Source organism: Cydia pomonella, chromosome 20 (genome assembly GCF_033807575.1).
Source record: "Cydia pomonella isolate Wapato2018A chromosome 20, ilCydPomo1, whole genome shotgun sequence".
In the NCBI taxonomy this organism is placed as follows: Eukaryota; Metazoa; Arthropoda; class Insecta; order Lepidoptera; family Tortricidae; genus Cydia; species Cydia pomonella.
In genome coordinates this window covers 13,294,054-13,315,145 of record NC_084722.1, presented here as the reverse complement: position 1 = coordinate 13,315,145, position 21,092 = coordinate 13,294,054, and the positions used below count along the sequence as shown (strand labels likewise).

The 21,092-nt window shown below is 37.0% G+C and overlaps 1 protein-coding gene across 1 annotated transcript; it reads right to left on the bottom strand.

The window, feature by feature from the left end:
• Nucleotides 1-187: 187 nt before the first annotated feature.
• LOC133529415 (aldo-keto reductase AKR2E4-like) lies at nucleotides 188-20,940 on the bottom strand. The gene is made up of 6 exons (XM_061867124.1): nucleotides 20,719-20,940; nucleotides 19,719-19,892; nucleotides 18,761-18,877; nucleotides 4,501-4,668; nucleotides 3,685-3,888; nucleotides 188-2,384 (listed from the first exon to the last, which is right to left on the bottom strand). Exons 1-6 carry the CDS (start codon nucleotides 20,791-20,793, stop codon nucleotides 2,205-2,207), a joined length of 918 nt encoding a protein of 305 aa, XP_061723108.1. The 5' UTR covers nucleotides 20,794-20,940; the 3' UTR covers nucleotides 188-2,204.
• Between the last annotated feature and the right edge of the window lie 152 nt (nucleotides 20,941-21,092).

Sequence of the window (21,092 nt, the reverse complement as noted above, 5' to 3'; positions counted from 1 at the left end):
CATGGTTGCCTGACAAGACATGAATTCATTAAGAACATCTTAGAAGGGACAGTTAAAGCCAACAGGAAGTTCAGAAAGCCAAGGACAGCGTAGACACAGAAAAGAAGAAAGTGACGTATCAGGCTGTCACGAAGAAGAATTCCGTTCTTAAGTGTATTTTGACGATAACATGTGAGAAATTACTTAATCCTCATGAATAATGAATGTTTATTTCCAAAAATACAAATTACAAATGAACCAACACAATGAAAATTACAAAATAAAATCCAGTATTCGGTAAAAGAAACATTCGTACCTAAACAAATAAGAATCATCATCAAATACATTACACATACCCCATTAAACATATAACATAATTATAACATTAAGATTAACAATAAGGTAAAGTTAGACCAACCAACTTAGCTTGTTGGCAGCGATTTTGATAGCACAGACCACATACTGCGCAAGTGTTATTTTAAATGTCAAACTTCTATAAAATGATGACGTTTTAAATAACACTTGCACAGTATCAAAATCGCTGCTAAGTTAGCTTGGTCTAACTCTAACAACATTGTTAAATGTCTTCTATCTCGGCATAATTAAGAGACTCGCGAGACAACATCGGTTTTTAAGCAGATTCTGTTCGCGAGAATGCTCATCACAAGTGAATGCTCAAGTCTATCAGCACCTTTAGGGGTTCGAACCTTCGTAGATTGAGGCACACAAATATTATGGGTTGTAAAATTATTAATTATAATTAATTAAATTAATTATTCAGCCTATATACGTCCCACTGCTGGGCACAGGCCTCCTCTCACGCGCGAGAGGGCTCGGGCTATAGTCCCCACGCTAGCCCAATGCGGATTGGGGACTTCACATACACCTTTGAATTTCTTCGCAGATGTATGCAGGTTTCCTCACGATGTTTTCCTTCACCGAAAAGCTAGTGGTAAATATCAAATGATATTTCGTACATAAGTTCCGAAAAACTCATTGGTACGACCCAGGATTTAAACCCACGACATCCGGATTGAAAGTCGGACGTCATATCCACTCGGCCACCACCGCTTGTACCGCTTGTGTATTACCAAATTATTAACCCTACTGCTATCTTTTGCTGCACTATGTTCTATGCTGATGTAGAATAAATAACAACCAACATATAGTTTGGCAAGCCATTTCCGCTATTAGAAAAGTGCGGCAAATTTTAAAAATGTAGGCACAAAGCGTTGCCCTCCCATAGAAAATATGAATTTCGCGCCATTTTCTACTGACAAAGTTGATTTGCCAGAAAATGCAAATCCACGCGTACGAAGTCCCGAGCAACAACTAGTGTAACTATAAAAATAACATACATATAGTGTAGACGATTAGATAAAAGATATCATCATAACTAAAATTATACATAGGTAAATTGTAGTTATAAATATTACAATATTTGCGAAGCACTTGCGGTGATAAATATTTATGAGTATCCTATCTTGTGTAAATTCGTGACATTTCTTACAAACTACATGTAAAATTGTGTACACTCGGACCAAGTTAAGTTGGCAGCGATTTTGATAGCCCAGACGGTGCAAGTGCTATTTTAAACGATAAACTACTATGAAAATATGACGTTTACTTAACACTTGCACTGTTAGGGTTAACGAAATCGTTGCCTACTTATCTTGATCTGACTTTAGTTAAAACTAACTAAATTTTTCGCAATAGTGTTCATAGAGAAGTCTATATTTTACAAATATACACTGTATAAGCCCAGGGTTGCTCTTTGTATAACTAATCCTATTAAATGCACGTGCTATTAAACCACTACTAACAACTCTAAATACAAGAAGTGAAAACCATGTCGAATTTGATATGATAATAACTTGGCGGGCCTCTGATAAATGGCTGAGACATTTAACCTTTTGATTGCCGTAATCTGATACATAAGACATACAATATCCAGCTCATTTCGCCGCAGTCTAATAAATAAGACAAAACTTCGTATAACTTCGTACCGGCGGCGTCACGAGCACGCACGATGAAAAATCGTAAGCGGTTAAAAGGTTAAACAGATTTATATTATGTTAAGTAAGTTAAATCAGTAAATAAACTAGTTTTAGTGCCAAAACTCAGCTATTTTCTACTGGAAAATCGCCGCACAAAACTACTCTGCCAACCACCTGAGATAAAAGTATAGTAAAACTATAGTAGATTTGAACTGTAGTCACTATAAATTAGAAAGGGTAATTTTTGAGTTTAGCAAATCCCGTGGCAGGCACGCAGCGGTGGTTGATATTGTATGAGTCCACTACATCCATGTCGGCGGGGCTCAACTCAAAGTCGAAGATGTTCAGGTTTTCTGCTAGGCGAGACTGCGTGAAAGATTTCGGGATCACGGGGATGCTGCGTTGGATCTAAAAATGTATATAAGATGTTTAGTGCATTTATTTATTTATTTCTAGGCGAGGCAACAAAATAATAATTGGATACATATGTATATCCTAATCTTAATTTACATTTCAATAACTACCAAACACATTTACAAATTAATTAACTGTATTATTAGGAGCATTACATAGTACCAATTCAAAGTTTCTTTTCCTGTTTAGATAAAATGAGATAATGCAAATGAACAATTTAACAAAAATGCTAGACTAGATCCAATAGTAGGGCAACTCGATGCCCCGATTAGAGATTATACTTTATAGGTTTTAAAAAGCAGCCAGACTTCGGCTTACCCAACGGCTAGATACATATGACGCGCCGCCATTGTGAGATCTATATAAATAAATATTATAGGGACCTTCCTACACAAATTTACTAAGTCCCACGGTAATCCAAGATGGCTTGTGTTGTGGGTACTTAAACAACGATATATTTCTGCTAAAACTGATATATTATTACTTAAATACACAGAAAACTTCCATGACTCAGGAACACATATCTGTGCTCATCACACAAATAAATGCCCTTATCGGGATTCGAACCCAGAACCATCGGATTCATAGACCACTAGGCCAGACCGGTACTAATTTGTGTCAAGTAGCTTAGCCGGTATCAAATCAAGTCTAAAGGACTAAGGCACCAGATATCTAACCACGACCGGCACCCTGGTGACCATTAAAAACATCTTTATCTGTAAAATCCTGCAGAGCCTCTAACAGCAGCTATAAATTTAAAACATCATGAATGAATCATATTATCATCATTCGCTTGCCCTTATCCCATTCATTTGAGGTCGGCGCAGCATGTCTTTTTCTTCCATATCTTCAATGAATTATATCATGAATCAATCATATATCAAGAGTCGAAGACAGAATGAGAGCAATGAAGAACGTCGTGCTTTATTTACGTTCTTGATATTTTGAGGTCTCTACCAATCCCCTCCTCCTCAATGCCCTTCTTCTTCTCTCGTATCGAGGTTCCCCTTAACAGTGGATGCCCAGAAAGCAGCGGTGCTGACAGCCCGGACCGTGGCATCTCTCAGGTCAGATTCAGAGCACGAGTGCGGGCACGCGGGGCATCCAGCAGGTGCGCCATGTTTGTGGTGCAGTGTCGCAAGCACATTGGATAGAGTGGCCACGAAGCAGTCTCCATTCGACCATGCTCTGTTTACAACGGCCAACCTGAGACCTGAGCCTGTTCACCGCCTTCCAGATGGGCCATGGTTCTTTAATGCCCTGAAGTCCCGTCTAGAAAAGTAAAGCAACTCACCAGATATCTAAGCACGACTTGCGCCCTAGTCTTCCCATGTTGCTCGGCGACCCGTCCTAGCGCCGCGTCCGTCTTTATAACATCTTTGTCTGCAAACTCTGGCCGAGCCTCCGATAGCAGTCCTAGCGCGGTGTACGCTACCGCGACCACGCCGTTGGCTTTGCAGAAGTTGACTAGCTCGTGGTTAGTCAGCGTTGGGTTTACCTGAAATATTAGATTAAAAGGTTACATTTGAATATGTTGTTGCTGCTTAACAAGTGCTTATTTGGTGTTCCCATATTCCTCTAATCTGGTTGACACTAGGTATTAACATATCTGCATGGAAAAAAATGTTTAAATACAAGTGCGACACAATAAAAGTCGCGCTTTTATTGTGTCGCACTTGGATACTTGTTAAACCGTGACAGCCACTGTGACAGCATCTTAACCAGCCTGGTTGACAAATGTCGTCAATTGTCCTCAGCAGCCGTTTTAACGGACCACCTTGAACTTAGAAACGACGAAACGGCGCGATATACTTCCGCACGCATATCTCCAAGCGGCCTCTCACCTGATGGTTGATATCAATATACGACTTATAAAACAGCCGATGTCGCCGCGTCTTCCATTTTGAGTCGAACTCCAAAGCAGGGGCGTATTTATCCTAGGGCTTAGGGGGGCATGGACCGGGGCGGTAGGCTGCAAAAGGGTGCAGACAGGGTTTTTTCACTTAATGGGGCGGCAAATCTAATTGACCCGGGCGACAAATATTTAAATACGCCTGTGCTCCAAAGTTTGAACTTTATATTACAGGAGTCAGAGCGTACATTAGATTACCTCTATCTGATTCACAAGCGGCTTGATCTGGGCAACCCGTATCAGTCGCTGCAGCTGATCGGCGTTGAAGTTAGACACGCCGATGCCGCGCGCCAACCCTCGACGCGCGGCTTCTTCCATTCCACGCCAGGTCTCCAGGTAGTCGATACCCATATCTTCTCCTGAAGCCTGTAGATACAATATTTAAATTTTTAATTAACTAGCTTCTGTTTATTTAGAAAAAACTATCCTATATCCTTTATATGCCCCCTTCTCCCCGCCCTCTCGCGCATGAGAGGAGGCCTGTGCCCAGCAGTGGGACGTATATAGGCTGAATTATTATTATTTCCTTTATTTATCCTTTTTCTTAGGCTAGGCTTTTTACAATATGTATATAAAAGTAAAATATAAAAACACTTACAAAACCAGCGACCGCTTGGGCCCTGCCACCAGCGGGGCAGGGCCCAAGCGGCCGGTGGTCAGGGCCGCAGAGAGAGGAACCGCCGGACTATCCGCGCCTTGTCCAAGATTACCGCCTTCTGCATCTGACCCTTGATCCAACCATCTGGCAAGAGTCTTTCAAGGTGTTGGTCGAGACTCTTCGCTATTATTATTATTATATCCTTTAAATGTGCATCCATACAAAATTTGATATAGGTACCTACTTATATCGCTAAAACAGTTTAAGCTTGGAGAGGTAACAGCCGGGCAGACAGAGTTGTTTTCGCGCATTTATAAGGCCGCGGACTGGACGCACATAGGTACATTGCGCTCGACCAAATGTATAAATGGCTTTAATTTGCCGCTCGCCTCCGCGGCCTAATACTTACCTGGTTATTAGCAATATTACCTATTAGTAATTGTTTCAAAGTGGTTAGCAATTATTTAAAAGTTTTGTAAGTTTGTATTATATTTTTTTATTCAACTTCACTCCACTTTTAAAATCAACGCCTTTTAATTTTGGATCCTTTTGCTTCCTCGAATCTTAATTGTAGCAATAGAGAAAAAGTACTCTTAAAACTACCTTGTTAAATAAATAGTTCCCGTGACGTTTATTCCATAAAATTCCGCTCTCCGAGCTGCCATGCGGTTTTTCATTTCCAATTTTAGGATGAATTAAACTTAAACCTTATTAAAAAAAGTATTAGGATAATTAGGTTATACCAAAGAGAATTTGAAATAGAGGTGTATTGTCAAAGAAAACTTTGTACCAACACAAATTTACTGCCATCTTTCGACACATGATTAAAACTTTTAGAACGCCATTTGACTTTGATCCTTATTATTTGACTGATATGTGTTAAATTTGTTAAATATCAAAAAGTGGGGCCATCTTACCAGGCACAACCTAAAGGTTATGGCGCCATTGCTCGAAACGATGCTGTCATACCTTTGGCCTTTGATCTATTAGATATACTACCTCTATTTCAAATTCTCTTTGGTTATACAGTTCAATGACAATATTAAGAATAATGATATAATATACATTATAATTAAACATGACGACAGGGAATTTATTTCAGCAAGCCTATTTCTGCAAATGATAAAAATCAGCATCATAATACAACATTACGATTACCTACGGTAGAATAGGTACGTTATATTATAGATAAATACATTTCATTAATAATTGTAGGTATCCGCTGTCGCTTCAGCGAATGAAATAATTTAACAATTATACCTATTGATACTAGCTTTTACCCGCGACTTCTTCTGCGTTGAATTAGTAATTCGGGTAGCTTATTTTATTTAATCTGCTTTTTATTTATGTTCCATAAATAATAAATAAATAATAAATATTATAGGACATTATTACACAAATTGTCTAAGTCCCACAGTAAGCTCAATAAGGCTTGTGTTGAGGGTACTTAGACAACGATATATATAATATATAAATATTTATAAGTACTTAAATACATAGAAAACACTCATGACTCAGGAACAAATATCCATGCTCATCACACGAATAAATGCCCTTACCAGGATTTCAACCCGGGACCATCGGCTTCATAGGCAGGGTCACTACCAACTAGGCCAGACCGGTCAAGGGATCATTAATTGATCAAAAATGCATAAACATGTATTTTATTTATTAGAATGGTTTTGTTACAGCGTCACATAATAATCGATTATAATATAATGTCGTATAGGAAGTAGGAACCGTGCGTGTTGGAGGGTCTGCCATCTTGTGGCCCGAATCGGAACCATAAACATGTATATTTACACGTCACGTGTTTTCTTGTACATAGTAGGTTCTGCCATCTTGTGGGCTACATCGGAACAATAAACATCATATTTACGCCTCGCGCCAAAAATCTGACGGCTCCTGTGCTGCCTACTACAGTTCATGCACGCTCCCTATCAGTGGAGGACCCGAGCGAAATCGCCTTTTCATACAAACGTTTCTTGGTTTCCTCTATGGATAATAGCATTATTGAATATATTTTGCAACTATTTTACAGCTATTCTAAATCGAAATCAAACGTAGGGTGATTAATGTCTAATTTTTTAATTATGAAAAGAGTTATATACGATAGTTTTTTGTATTTAAAAAGTGCATTAGCTTCGTATTTTGATATGTAAATTAAGGAAACTATAGGTCAATTTACTGCTGCTTAATCTACTGATTAATGTTATTGAATGACTGTTTTTTTGAATAAAAAAAGAGTTAGGAACATTTAAAAATTTGTATGAAATCGGTTTTTCGATCCTAATTTTTACTATAATCAAAAAATCGAATAAAGCCAAACGTAGGGGCATAGCTATGGTTCATATACATTAAATGATGTAAAAATATTTTCCATTATGTCAATATCCAGAGAGGAAAATGGGGACTGCGTTTGTATGGAGAAGCGGCCGTCCCGTCCCCTTTCCTCTTAAAGAAATAATTGATACACCCTTTATTCTATATCCTTCTCCATAACTTAAACTACATATTTCCAAACCAAATTGCGTCTAAATCGGTTTAGCGGTTATTGATTACCCATACAAACTTCCACATCCTTTTCACCAAATTAACCTTTTTGACGCGAATGACGGATATATACCAACCGTAGGATTAATTGTCGCAGACCACAGAGCAACATAGACTTACGTGCATTATGCATAAAGTTATTTTCAGTTTGGCACTTCGACGATGTGGCGTCCGCGCCGACAGCTTTGGGTTTGACACGGCGCCGAATACGTTAGGATGATTTCTGGGACAAAAACTATCCTGTTTTCCCCCGGAACTAATACCAGGACCGGGATAAATTTCAACTAAATTGGTTTAGCGGTTTAAGCGTGAAATGTCAACGGATAGATAGACAGAGAAGCGCTGGTGGCCTAGCGGTAAGAGCGCGCGACTTGCAATCCGGAGGTCGGAAGTTCAAACCCCGGCTCGTGTCAATGAGTTTTTCGAGACTTAGAAATATCATTTCATGTTCACCAGTCGCTTTTCGGCGAAAGGAAACATCGTGAGGAAACCAGCCTAATTCCAAGTTTACCCTCTGGGTTGGAAGGTCAGATGGTAGTCGCTTTCGTAAAAACCAGTGCCTACGTCAAACCTAGGGATAAGTTGCCAAGCGGACCCCAGGCTTCAATGAGCCGTGACAAAATTCCGGGACAACGCGAGGAAGAAGCGGTAACAGATAGACACACTTTCGTATTTATAATATTTGTATAGAGTATATTACAATATGGATTTGCGTGATATGCGAATTAATAATACCTGCCCATAATAGATTTGTTTGCGAATCAAATCTTGCACGCATCCCTATATTGAATGCGCATTAATTCAATATTTAATCGATTTTTCATGTAAGGCAAGTGGAATAGCAAGTAAAATGTCTACGATCGCTTTTCTTATAATTATGGTTCTCGTTAGCGTGAATCATGTTTGGGTAAGTAGGTACAAAGAATCTGTCCAAGCTAGTGAAGTTTTCATGCCAAGCGCTACGCCAGGGGGTCGATTTTTGAATTTCGAGTGCTCGATTTCGTGTAAGTCCCTTCAATTCATCTCCACTACTGGGCATTTAAATTCTACTAATACTCGTACAATTGGAAACGAGTGGTCAATACCACTAGATGCCCAATTTTTATTGCTTGTATTTGAAAATGAATGAAAAAAAAATGAAAAATATCTTTATTATCTATTTACAAACATATAGTAAGCATTTGCTGGGGCCTCTCTTTAGGCTTACAAAGCCTGTGTTGAGACGTCCCGCTCTTCCACAACCGTAATTACTAGTAGTTACATTATATTACAAAATTACCGTTTTTTTTATTTTATTTTAGATATTTATATATATTTATTACATATATTTTTAATGTTTAGGATAGGAGTGTGTTCATGTGTGTGTGTGTGTGTGTGTGTGTGTGTGTGTGTGTGTGTGTGTGTGTGTGTGTGTGTGTGTGTGTGTGTGTGTGTGTGTGTGTGTGTGTGTGTGTAAGCGTGCGTGCGCTTGGGAATACACTCTTTACAGTTGGAGTAGTCGCTCCGTCTCATGATAATTTTTTGCCTGAAGCCATTTTGGAATAACTGTTTTACAGTGATGGTAATTTTTTCCATATATGTTGAGATACCTATTTATTACATTATACAGGTGATTTGATAATTTGTAAAATTGTCTTCTTGCAAATATGGTTCTAGTCTTATTATTCACAACAACATCTTTCCTTCTTCTATTCTGTACTAGAATCATATGGCAAGGATCTATGTACTTTTAAAACTGTGGACATTATATATAGTTGCCTAACAGTTAGGAGGTTAGATATGGTGTACAGTCTTTCTGTGGAGAATCTTCGTTTTTTAAAATACATTACTTTAATCAAGCCACGCTGTGATCGTTCTACCTGAATATATTTGGTTTTTGCTGCCCCTCCCCAAACCGGTATGCAATATCTCAATACTGATTGAACCAAAGATATATAAATTTCTTTTAAAAGGTCTCTACTGGATATCTTTGATTCAGAGTTCGTTCTTGGTACAACCTCTCTTAATGTTTTGAAAATCCAAGTCAGTTTACGTAGTCGTCCAGAAACATGTTCGAGGTGTGGATACCAGGAGAGGCGCTGGTCTAGAAATATACCTAGATATTTGGTGGTCGTTACCTTTTTGATAATAGGACAGGTACAGTTTCCTATGCTAGGGGTATTGCAACAGCTGTGGATTCTGATGGTAAAGTCTTCATTTGGCTGAGAATCATTGTAGATGCCAAAACATATATAATTGGTTTTATCAGTATTAAGGGTAAGTATATTATTGTTAAGGTATTTTCCTATTTGTTGTAATCCCTCCTCAGCGTTAGCTCTTACATCATCCCATGTTTTACCAGTAAAAGTAACAGCTGTGTCATCGGCATAAGAGTAAATTTTAGCATTTTTTAATTGCATATTACACAAATCATTGATATAAATGAGAAAAAGCGTCGGACCGAGTACGCTACCTTGAGGAACACCACAGGTCACTTCTTTGGCTACACTTATATAATTTTCTAATTTAGTTTGCTGACTTCTGTTTTTAAGGTAGTCTTCGAATAGAGCCAGTGGGGTTCCTCTTACTCCAACTTTTTCCAATTTATGTAAAAGGATGGGGAGAGAGACAGTGTCGAAGGCTTTTTTTAAATCTAAGAAGACCGTCATGCACTTCTCACGTCTGATTTCAAAAATAACAATTCGCAGTTTTCCACAGAATTTCGAGTGACGAAATCGAGCGCTCGAAATTCAAAAATCAGCCCCCAGATATGGCGCTCCTATCGGAAATACTCATATACTTAATATGCATTATTGTCACTACCAAGTCGATACAAACTTAACGTGGTCGAAGTGTAGTTGAGCGTTTAAAAAACAACTAAACCTGATTCTTACATATTTGGACTTTCTTTGGCTCATTTAACTCAGAATCGTCAGCATTCTCTATGTACGTAAACGTCACCTTTTCTGAATTTAAAAATGATTTACATTATCATACGGTAGTATTTGATTGAAAGTTAATTAGTTTGATTTTAATTATTTTTCAAGTAAAATTAATCTTTTACGAAGTAATCATGGTCACCCTATGACTTTTGACATACGCTGTATGGAAAGCGACAAGACGTCACATTGAGTAGGGTGACCAAACTGTATGCAAACATGTTTTTTTCTACTTGCCATCTGAAAAATAATCATAATTATTGGTGATAATAAATAATGAGCAACATCATTAGACTCATCTTTGAATTCTGTGTGATGTCTTGTTCTCTTGCTCCACGACCCCGAAATCACCCTGTATAGTTTTTTTTCGATACTAAGTTCAGCTGCGTCGCAGATCATCAAGATTTTGTTATTGTCGATGTTTTTGTGTCACGATATTTTAGTTTGTTAATCGTTTTCTTATGTTTTTTTTGTGTCATAATTTTTATTTAAACAGGGATTTGACAAGTCTCGCCATACAAAAAGATGGAGTATATAAAAAAACCATTCCGATGATATTTCGCTTTTCTTATTCGTTCATAGGTCATGGTCCATATAAATCTGCCCATCCTCCTATAAAATACCAATAGGGGCCGTGCGCGTTGGAGGGTCTGCCATCTTGTGGCCTGAATCGAAACCATAAACATGTACATTTACACATCACGTGTTTTCTTGTGCAAGTAGGTTCTGCCATCTTGTGGGCTACATCGGAACAATAAACATCATAGTTACGCCTAGCGCCAAAAATCTGACGGCTCCTGTGCTGCCTCCTACAGTTCATGCACGCTCCTTATGATAAAACTGATCTGTATAATGGCACAAGTGTGGACTTTGTCTTTTCAAAGTCTGTACAGAATAAGCTAAATGCTTAGATGTACTTCACGTACTACGTGCCAGATACTATCATTAGAAATGACATTACTAGTAATTAGTGTAGCGATTGAAATGAAGGAATGACGGAAAGAATGACAGATTTTTGATTCTTGGAGACCCTATACATCTCTAAGGATAATTTGATAATGTATACAATCATTTAGTTTTGACGCTTAAGAGATATTTACACCTCTAAATAATTTAAGTTTTTTTTGTATCTGTTTGTGTTTTTTAGGGTTCCGTAGCCAAATGGCAAAAAACGGAACCCTTATAGATTCGTCATGTCCGTCTGTCTGTCCGTTTATGTCACAGCCACTTTTTTTCGAAACTATAAGAGATATACTGTTCAAACTTGGTAAGTAGATGTATTCTATGAACCGCATTATGATTTTTACACAAAAATAGAAAAAAAAAAACAATAAATTTTGGGGATTCCCCGTATTTCGAACTGAAACTCAAAAAATCTTTTTTCATCAAACCCATACGTGAGGGGTATCTATAGATAGGTCTTTAAAAATTAGACTGAGGTTTCTAATATAATTTTTTTCTAAACTGAATACTTTGCGCGAAAGACACTTCCAAAGTGGTAAAATGTGTGTCCCTCCCCTGTAACTTCTAAAATAACAGAATGATAAACCTAAAAAAATATATGATGTACATTACCATGCAAATTCCACCGAAAGTTGGTTTGAACGAGATCTAGTAAGTAGTTTTTTTTAATACGTCATAAAATTAAAAAAATAACTTTTTCATCATATCCATACGTGTGGGTTATCTATGGATAGGTCTTTATTTGTATTTGTATTTATTTATTTGCAAAGAATAAGTAGGTACAAAAGTGTCTTAGGTGGTAAATGACAATTGGTTGCTTATTCTGCTATTTGTACTTGTATTTGTATTTGTAAAAATGATATTTAGGTTTCTAATACAATTTTTTTCTAAACTGAATAGTTTGCGCGAGAGACATTTCCAAAGTGGTAAAACTAAAAAAAAATATGATATACATTACCATGCAAACTTCCACCGAAAATTGGTTTGAACGAGATCTAGTAAGTAGTTTTTTTTTTCATCATACTAATACGTCGGAAAGGGATAAACGATGATTAGCGGCATCGTAACTTTAGTACACGTTTATGAATAAGGGGGTAGGTAAATATTTGCCCGAACAACATCAAATTCGTGACACGAACACAAATTGCAAAATGAGTGGTATCCGTTAGTACCTAAACCTATATCTAGATGGAATTTGCTCTCCAGATTTAAACTTGGTAGTCTAATGTCATTTTAATGATTTAGCGGTTAGATGTAATACTCAGGCATACCTATTTACAATCACTAGCGAACGCATTTTTTGATTTTGCAAGTACCTAATTTAATGTTTATATGTATGTATGTTGTATCGCAACATACATACATTAAATACACATTGAATACATAACCTAAATGTATTATGGGTTGTGTTGGTGTAATGTATGCCAAATAGCCAAAAGAATGTTAGGGATAAATGTTGTTGACGGAGAGCGGATGGTAGACCCAAAAAACGATGGATTTTGTGAAAGAGGATACTTGTATCAGAAAGGAGTGAGTGCTGAGGTGACATAAAATAGAGGAGAATAGAAGAGAAGAACATGTACCTACCGACCCGACATAATATGGGATAAGGGCAGGAAGAAGATGTTGCGGTACAACGAGGAAATGCCGCTAGCATCCTTTGGTACAATGCCTCAAGGGCCTATTTTAGATTTAAGCTAGTTATTACAGTAATACCTCTGTATATACCCGTCATGTATATTGTTATTGAGGATACTATCACGTATGTATATTATTTTAGAATTTACAAGTAATTTTCGAACGTGCCGAAGTCGGCTACTACAATGAAAATTACGTCACCGGCGTGAAAGTGAACGTGAGAAGGTACGTCCGGCGCGGGAACTACTACTTGAACGTGATGGGCACTAACCACCAACCCTGGGGAAATAATGTATCGGTAAATACTGCATTTAATATCTTAAGACTTTTTAGAGGATACAGTAACTGGAGTAACCTTTCAGTACCTAAGTAAGGTGAGCAAGGTTGCCAGAGCTCAACGAGGGTGCAGAGTGTTAGGGTCGGCTAAGCGCATGTAACTCCTCTGGAGTTGCAGGTGTACATAGGCTACGGAGACTGCTTGCCACCAGGCGGGCCGTATGCTTGTTTTCCACCGACGTAGTATAAAAAAACCGAACTTACCCCTCTGTGAAAAACCTTGCAAAATCTGCAAATAATCGTATTTAAAGACATTTCCATGTTTGTGTGCATCAAAATGAGAATGTGTTAATTTAAATATTAAATGTGCGTGTGTCTCTTCGTGTTTCGAAATCTTTTTTGCATGTGTTCTTGCAACGTTCGGCAGGCATTTTTGTACGCAATTATGCCTATGCGCTACTCCAGTTATTATATGCTCTAAGTTTAATATTGATTAATTTTGCTATTAATGTCTTTTTTTTATTATTTGTTTTTTTTCAAGTAAAACACTATATAAAGTATAAACTAACATATTATACTAAAGTGACCACGATCTGCAGTGCTCAGGGCTGGAATCTAACTGGCATCCTCTGCTTTTGCGGCAGTTGCCTAAAACCGCTGGGCCAACCGGTTCACGATGGGTTGCACTTTCTTGCAATCCCTTAAGTTTAGAATTGTCACTCAAGAAGAAGAGTGTGAAGATGATATACCCTTGGAGTGGTAGGCCGCCGACTCCCGATTATCTCATTTAAATTTTAAATTTGATTAATTGAAATAAAATCAAAATTCCAATAACTCAAAAATGACATATGCCACTTGAAGAGATATATATTTTATCGTTTCAGCTCAATTTCGTGTTTTACGAATTTCTTCACAACGAGTACCGACCCAGTTTCGTGGAGTTCCAGTTCAAATTGTGCGATATTATGAACAAGGATAAATACATTGGGAGAGCTCTGCTCGCAGCTGGGCTAGAGTGCCCTGCACCCCCTGTAAGTTGCTTCACTCAACGAACTAAAATAAAACTGTCGTGGAACACAAAATAAAATAAAAACTTAAAATATAATCTGCTCACAAAATTTCACAAATCTGTTCATAAATGCGACTTTCAGGCAGAGAAAACCACCAAACACAACATTTTTGTACAAGCTGAAACTGATACGCTTATTATCTCGCGCATCACACTCGCTTAGCCAATCCAAAATATAAAATATCATAAAAATACAAAAAGACGCATCGCATCCGACATCTGCATAGACGTCCGGGGTTCGAACCCGGCTCGTCGCTGTTACAAAGCGGCTGTTTGCCAACTGCGCCACTATAGAATATACCGACTTTCCAATAATAGGAATATACAGCGTGTTTATTTAGTCATGAGCAATAATTTACGGGATGAATATATAGGTCATACTGAGCAACTTTTACTACGAGACCAACCACGAAATTACTTTAAAAAATTGTCTAAGCTTGACATTTTCTATGGCAGAGTATTTTTTTTTATTTCACTTAACTGTAAGTATAGGTAAAAAACTTAAGTAAGTCGCCTGTTGTATGTAGTTGTGACGTGTTCGAATAGACAATACGTGTTTAAAAGACACACACAAACAAAACAAATGTCTATTCGAACACGTCACAACTACATACAACAGGACTTACTTAAGTTTTTTACCTATACCTTATTTTAATGTTGGCATATTTGTCTATTGACGTCGTTCGTCGTTGCTCCCTTAATCTAAACGATATGCGTATGGAGGGTAAAGGTAAGGAGAGCACTCTGTGTTTGAAAAAGTGTTAGTCAAAAGGCGTTAAATAGGTGGCGCCATCATAGCAAGAGTGTAAATTTCAGTCGACGAATTTATAACAATAAAATCACTAAATAAAGTTAATAACAGATCATGAAAATTTAATCACCGTCGACGTTATTGCACAGTAGTTATTTTAAGCGATGCCACGAATATTCGGCAACTATTCGGTATTCGGTCACTTTGCCGAATATTCGCGCATATCTCAGCGTATAAGGTGGTGAAAATTAGAACTAACTGCGGATAGCGTCTTTAACATTTCGTACAAGTTATATGGCTCGAAATGAAACTTTGATTTACGATTACTCCTGAAATATTAATTTAAATTGTATGGTGTAAGGGACCATTGTCATCTGCGTGAAACGCTTAATATAACTAATGTATTTAATTTGATAATTATTAACACTGTATCCGTGTAAATAGCTTTGCAAATGCCACATACTTTGTGATCTTTTTCTAGAAGTTAAGAATGGGTATAGTAAGTTATCCTTAAAAGATAGACATTCAACGTCACGGACTTTTTTGTAGACCCATGAAAGAGAGACAACCCCACCATACATTGTGTTGTTATAGCTCAAACGGATTAGGCAGCGTTTTCGATTAAAGCTCCTAGCCAGTGTGACTTTTTCCGACAATATCGTTATATTTCAACCAATTTATACAAAACTTTAACAACTTATATACCTAAACCTTCCTCAAGAATCACTCTATTGATAAATGAAAGTCGTATGAAAATCCGTTCAGTAGTTTTTAGTTTTGGAGTAGTTTTATAAGATGTAGTGAATTGACGTTTTCCCCTAAACTTGCGGACGCGCGGACGCTAGGTTGCGTGACAGTCGTGCACAATGCACATAGCGAATAATTGATATTTAAAATGTATTCTTGGAAAATTGTTAAATACAAAGAACTTTTTGAGCTTATGTTGATTACTAAATAATTTTATTATTATCGTGGGTTCGATTTGATTGACTACTACTACATTCACTTGTCCTGAGCAACAAAAATTAAATCTTAACAAATATCGTGCTTTGTTGGCGAATGGTTTTCATAATAAATGTGACTCAAAATTTAGGCATGTTATGCCGATTATCCGGTGCTTCGGCCGAGAGAGGGGCCGAATATTCGGTAATCGACCAAAACCACTATTCGTGGCATCTCTAGGTTTCCCGATATGAGAGTGTTCTCCTTGCCTTTACCCTCCATAGATGTGCGATCACTAGATTCTCTTTCGATCACACTTTTTTGCAAAAGTAGGTACCTACTCAGTCCGAAATCTATACAGAGGGTCTACAGCGAAAATCAAAAAGCGAAATTTCGTTATCTGCTCGATCTCTATCGTGTCTGCCTCTGCTAGAGAGTAGAGAGATAACGAAATATCGATTTTAGGTTTTCGCGATGGGACTCAACGTCTGTGGTTTTTTTTTTCAGCGCTATTGGAAACTTAGCAACATATCGATACCAGCGCGCGACTACCCGAACGTGTGGCCTTTCGAAAAATGCAGACTGGATATCAAGTTCGAAACAGTTCCTAAGAAGGAACACATCGGCGAATTGCATATCTACTTGCTTATCAAGCAGGGCAAGGGGATATAAGTTATGATAAAAATAAATAAATAAATAAATATTATAGGACATTATTACACAAATTGACAAAGTCCCACAGTAAGCTCAAGAAGGCTTGTGTTGTGGGTACTTAGACAATGATATATATAGTATATAAATATTTATAAATACTTAAATATGTACATAGAAAACACCTATGACTCAGGAACAAATATCTGTGCTCATCACACGAATAAATGCCCTTACCAGGATTTGAACCCGGGACCCACTAAGTAGGCCAGACCGGTTGTCAATGATATTATATAACTATAGATAGGTAGTGTTACTCATACATAAGCAGCACAAAAAATACTTTCCTATTTATTAAAATATCCACAAATTATGAAATAAATGAATCTCTTTTTGTCAAATAATTTTCGTATAGGTACCATTCAAAGAAAACAAGCTCAAAATAGTGGCAGAGAGAAGAACAGAATGGCGGTTACTCCACCGACAGGAGCAAGACTCTTAAGAATTATGACCATTCATCTATGTTACACTCGTTGTTAACATAAGTTTGTATGTTGATTTTTTGCCTAGACGCGACTAAAGCGCAAATGTACAATTTGTACAACTAATTTGTATGCTTATAACCTATCTGGAGTCATATAGTATAGTCCTCCATGACGTGTCCACGGCGACCTTTACAAATTGCTCTGATGAGCACGTATATGGCTCGCATAACCAAACTTAGTCTTAAATATCTGGTCGCACTGTGCGCAATAAAGCTGCTGCGATATAAAAACTTTCTGAAGCGCCATCTCAAAGCTTGTGACATCCCATCAAAGCATTTGGAGGAGTTTGCGGTTCGGAGATCAGAATGGCGCAATAAGGTATAAATTATAAGAGAAGGTGTAGCTACTTTCGCAGAAGCTCGACTTGAATACCTGGACCAAAAGCGCCTTCAACGGAAGTCTCGACTCGACCTAAGCCGTCCTACGCATACACATATAACAACTAGAGGCAGCTTTATCTGGAGTTATAATATCATTCGATATAAGGAACTCACTTCGTAATTGTGTACCACTTTTGTTTGACATATTTGAGAGAGAGACGCAATTTAAAATCCACGAAGTCATCAGTGACACAAACGATAATACACAAAAAATATGTAAAAAATATGATTAAATTTAAATGATAATTTTTCCTGATGCAAAGGCTGCCCGTCGCAATCCAACGCGGCAACGCAGCGAGTGTGATGGGCACCTTTGCGATGGGGCAGCCCGGGGCTGCTATCAGTAGGTAGGTAGTTATTTTATACATATTTAAGTTCAGATACATTTAGGTTTAGTGATTAAGTTTAGTTTTATGTATAGATACCTATATTTTATAAAATATAATTTATATTCATCAAAAAAATTTTTTTTACTTAACCTTGAGTAAATTGGAAGACATCATCCGTATTATTAAGTACTTTACACTTTCAGCATATAGGTATATCCAATCAAAATCCAAACAGACATTTTTAGACATTAAACAACCTAATTAATATACCTATATGCATTTATATATCATACCTATTTTATTAAAAAAATATCTTAATATATCCGGTTTCGCTTGGCCGAATGAAATAATTTAACAATAATATTGATATTTGCTCGATATGCGAATTTTATACGCACCTACAAATAATAAATTTGTTCGCGAAACATATTCACTACTTTCATTAGTTGGCATAGGTGCATCCCCAAATTTATTTGACGACCGTTTGGCCTAGTCGGTAGTGACCCTGCCTACGAAGCTGATGGTCCCGGGTTCAAATCCTGGTAAGGGCATTTATTCGTGTGATGAGCATGGATATTTGTTCCTGAGTCATGGGTGTTTTCTATCGTATTTAAGTATTTATAAATATTTATAAATATTATATATATCGTTGTCTAAGTACCCTCAACACAAGCCTTATTGAGCTTACTGTGGGAATAGTCATTTTGTGTAATAATGTCCCATGATATTTATTTATTTATTTATATATCTTGGTTATTATTATGTAAGAAAACTGATGTATGGAGTGAGCACTCTAGGCTTACTTATTTCTCCATGCTATTAAGCCTGTAGTTTACGTAACTTACATTAACAGAGACAGGCCAGTGCACTAGATACAGGTCCACATAGTCCAGTTTCAGCTTTGCCAAGGACTTCTCCAGTGCCGGGATAACATCAGCCTCTGCATGACAGTCATTCCACAACTGTAAAGCAACGCAGTTAATTAACTGTAGGTCTAAAAATGTTAATGAGGCCAACTTTGGACTTGTTGAAGGTATTATTTGAACTAACAAAAAATTTTAATATTTAAGACTAAATTTTGTCTCAAAATTAAACTACATTCTTCTATAACACTATCAACTCTACCAACCACCTGAGGTTGTTGTTGTGAAGCGGTGGCCCTTTATATAATGACAGGTAGTTATTCTTTAAAAATTGTGGGATATTCCAACCTTTCCTTCTCAGACTTCTACATACAACTATCTGTAATTTGTTAAAAGCCCGCCAATGGTGGACACTCCTCAACATTATTTTATAAGAGGCTTGTTCTACTAGAAAAAGTGCCAATGTTAAGTAGTAATTTTTAGTGATAAAAATAATGAAAGTTATAGAAAATCTACATATTTCCCTGGTGCTTGATATGTATACTGTGTTTTCAACTTTTGAAGAGTCATAATACACAGAACCTTACAAATAGAAGTATTGTAGGTATTTGACATAGAAAAAAAGGGATAAAATCATACGCCTAGTGTTGCTTGCTAATAAATGCTACTTTAAATATGAATTAAACTTTTAAAAACGGTAGGAACCATTTATTTATTTATTTTACTTTGTCAAAGGAAAACTTGGCTTCCTAGCAACCTCTGAAAATACTCCTACTGATACTAACCTTTGTAGGAACAAAGAGCTCCTGATGAGCAACCAGTCCCTTGCTGATGACGTAAGCTATTCTCTCCCCAACCTGCTCCTCATTGTGGTAGCTGGCCTTGTCGAAGTGCCAGCCTGACTCTGCTTTATGCTGAATTTACTTAACATCACAATTACCTTGGTAGTGATGAACAGTTCCTGTCGAGTAACCAGTCCCTTGTTGATGGCATTAGCTATCCCCTCCCCAACCTCCTGCTCGTTGTGGTAGCTGGAGGCTGTGTCAATGTGCCGGTACCCTGCCTCGATAGCCCACTCTACTGCTTGCCGGTACTGGCCTGGTTCCGCTTTACGCTGAAATTAATAAACATAATATAGAATGACATTTACTAATAAAAAATTACTAAGCCCTCCAGTGGCGGAGGCCACATTTGAATCATTGTCCTCATAGACTTCTAGGCCACCCTGTCATGGTGGTACCATACTCAATTTCTCAACTATATGCCATCTTTAGGAAGTATACAAGTAGTGTGACTATTAAATAACATCATCAAAATATTCTTGATTTGTACCCAAAGTTGTTTTGATAAACATCTCAATTTATTTCAAATTAAAACATGTTGTTCAATGCAATGTACCTTAACACGTTTTATACCTCGTGCTGCCAGCAAAAGACGCACGCGTCGCAATACCTCAATCATTCACAGCGAATTTACTTCTAGTGTTCTTTTTGAGACCAATGAGGCCGGGTTCACTCATTAAACAACTTCCATTTAAAACAACATTTTTGTAACTTAAAATTGTAAAACATTAAACACTTCTTGTTACTGCTCTCTGCAAGTTTAACACCACCGCCACAACTCGAACACATATATTTTATACTAAGTAAGGATGAAGCTCATATATAAATAAAATTATAAGTTTAATTCAGCTAGGTTATCTTGGTTAGAGGTTATGTTCACAAGTTTAGAAGTAATAATAAGCTCGGTTTTTTTGCTTAAGGAAAATTATAAGACTTAAATCTTATACATGCTCTCAATACAAGGAAACCATTAACTTAATTAAATGTTTCAGTTTGAATCGTAAAAACAGTAAAACAATCTACTTGCAAGTTAAGTATAATAAAAAAATAACATTTTAAATAATTACAATAGTTTTAAACATTTTAAAATTAACTTACCGCGTAAGTTCCAAGTCCGACAATCGGCATCGTCTGTCCATTTCCTAATTGGATTTTCGGCACTTCTACAACCATGGTGTAAATTGACTGCCTGTCTCAATTAACACGAATTAATTAAAACAATCCTGCCTTATCATTAACAAGGTTAATAATGTGATACAGATAAGTTTTTTATTGCTTGCAATAAATAAAATAAATGAATGATTTTAATTTCGTATAAAAAAGAACTAAGAATGGGTAATTGCTACACTTGTGACTTAAAAGTGGTTTATATAATATAATCTTATCGTAGAAATGAGTGAAAAGTTTTGTTGTGGAAACGGGAAAAACTTGGAAAAAGTTTTTTTTGCATCTTATGTCAAATTTTATGTTTG